The sequence below is a fragment of the Pygoscelis adeliae genome, unplaced genomic scaffold (assembly GCF_000699105.1).
Source record: "Pygoscelis adeliae isolate BGI_AS28 unplaced genomic scaffold, ASM69910v1 Scaffold31, whole genome shotgun sequence".
Taxonomy (NCBI): domain Eukaryota; kingdom Metazoa; phylum Chordata; class Aves; order Sphenisciformes; family Spheniscidae; genus Pygoscelis; species Pygoscelis adeliae.
In genome coordinates, this window is record NW_008824233.1 from 4,792,730 (window position 1) to 4,794,202 (window position 1,473).

Here is a 1,473-nt window from a genome sequence, read left to right on the forward strand (position 1 = left end):
TGAAGCTGGGGCAGCAAGCGGGAAGCTTCAACTGGGACAACCTCTTGAACTGGGGCCCGGGCTTTGGGCATTATGTGGATGTTTTCAAAGATTTGGCATCACTTCCTGAAAAAACAGCAGCAGCAGCAGCAGCAGCAGCGAGTGAAGACAGCAAAGGTGGTACAACGAAGCCTGTTTCCAAGGATGGGGAAGCAGAACAGTATGTATAGGCTTTATCTCCTGGTACTGCCGCAGTGCAAAGCCACGGGGACCGGTCAAACCATTATATGGTTGTAGAAAAGCAAAGGTCAGCATTTGAACCCCAGGCCAGTTTGGTTGGAGGAGACTTTAAAAATAATAACCATTATGCTGCTGAAAGAGACTTAAAACACTTAATTTAATTATGCTTGGATGAATTTATTTCTCCTGCATGCATTGTATTTGAAAACAGGATATTCGGCATGCAGCCTTTGAAAAGGGTTTCCTCTTTACCATTGTTTGGTTTGTGATTCTTAAATTAATAATGCTTTGTTCTGAAAATGAACTAATTTTTTTTTTTAATTGTGAAGGATGTGCATATTGTCTCCAGCTACTAACATGTTTTACGATGCAAGAGTATTGAGGATTTAATTTTCCTTAAGAAGTGGATGGAAGAAGGATGGTGAATGAAGGAATTACACTAGTAAGGTGTCTCAGAAAACGTAGTTACCATAACCTGCAGTTGCTCACGTGATGGAAGTGATAAAATCAGCTTGAATAATTGCTGGCAACAGTGCTGTAAGTCTTATTCCATACAAGAGGTGCTAGAAGCAGCTCAAGCCAGTCAGCACTTTAGGAGTTTTTTTTCTTTTCAGCTTGTTTGTTTGTTTGGGGGTTTTTTCCTCCCTCCCCCCCCCCCCCCCCCCCCCCCCCCCTCCCAGCGGCAGCTCCCACCGCATCCCCTGGCCGAGGGTGCGGGTGCCCGCTGCCGGTCTCCCTATGGGATGCTTAACCCCGGTCCCTGCCAGCCCCCCTCAGTGCTTCCAGTGGGAGGGGAGCGACTGGCGTTTGTCAGCCCAGCCCAGCCAGGTAGCCTGGCTCGCAGCAGCACGATCAACGGGAGCAAGCGAAAAACCCCTCGATTCCCACATCCCTTGGCCTCTCATCTCGGCTGTGCTGCTGCTGCGTTCCGTGCTTCTCCCCAGATTTCATTTTCCCATCCGCACTATGGAAAGGTAGGAATAACACTTACTCGCCTACCTCACAGGGGTGTTGTGAGGACTAATTAGTTAACTCGTCTGAAGTGCTTCGACATTATAAAGCACTATAATAAGTATTATCATAATTATTATTAAAGCACTGCCTAGCCTTTGTGACCATGGAGTGGCATTTTCTGCATTATATGATTTTCTATGATGGAAACTTTGAAGAATTATTTATTGTATAGAAAATTACTGCACTCTAGCATTTTGGAGCGGATATGAGGGAAAACTACTTGTAGATTCATTAATGTAG

At 45.6% G+C, this 1,473-nt stretch overlaps 1 protein-coding gene across 1 annotated transcript in view; it reads left to right on the forward strand.

Annotated features, from left to right (window-relative positions):
- Positions 1-275, forward strand: part of FAT4 (FAT atypical cadherin 4) — a 161,550-nt gene extending 161,275 nt beyond the window's left edge. The window contains 1 exon segment of the mRNA XM_009334958.1: positions 1-275. This exon segment is cut by the window's left edge and continues 1,644 nt beyond it. Within this exon segment, the coding sequence (XP_009333233.1) occupies positions 1-209 (209 nt within the window). The 3' untranslated portion in view covers positions 210-275.
- Positions 276-1,473: the final 1,198 nt, after the last annotated feature.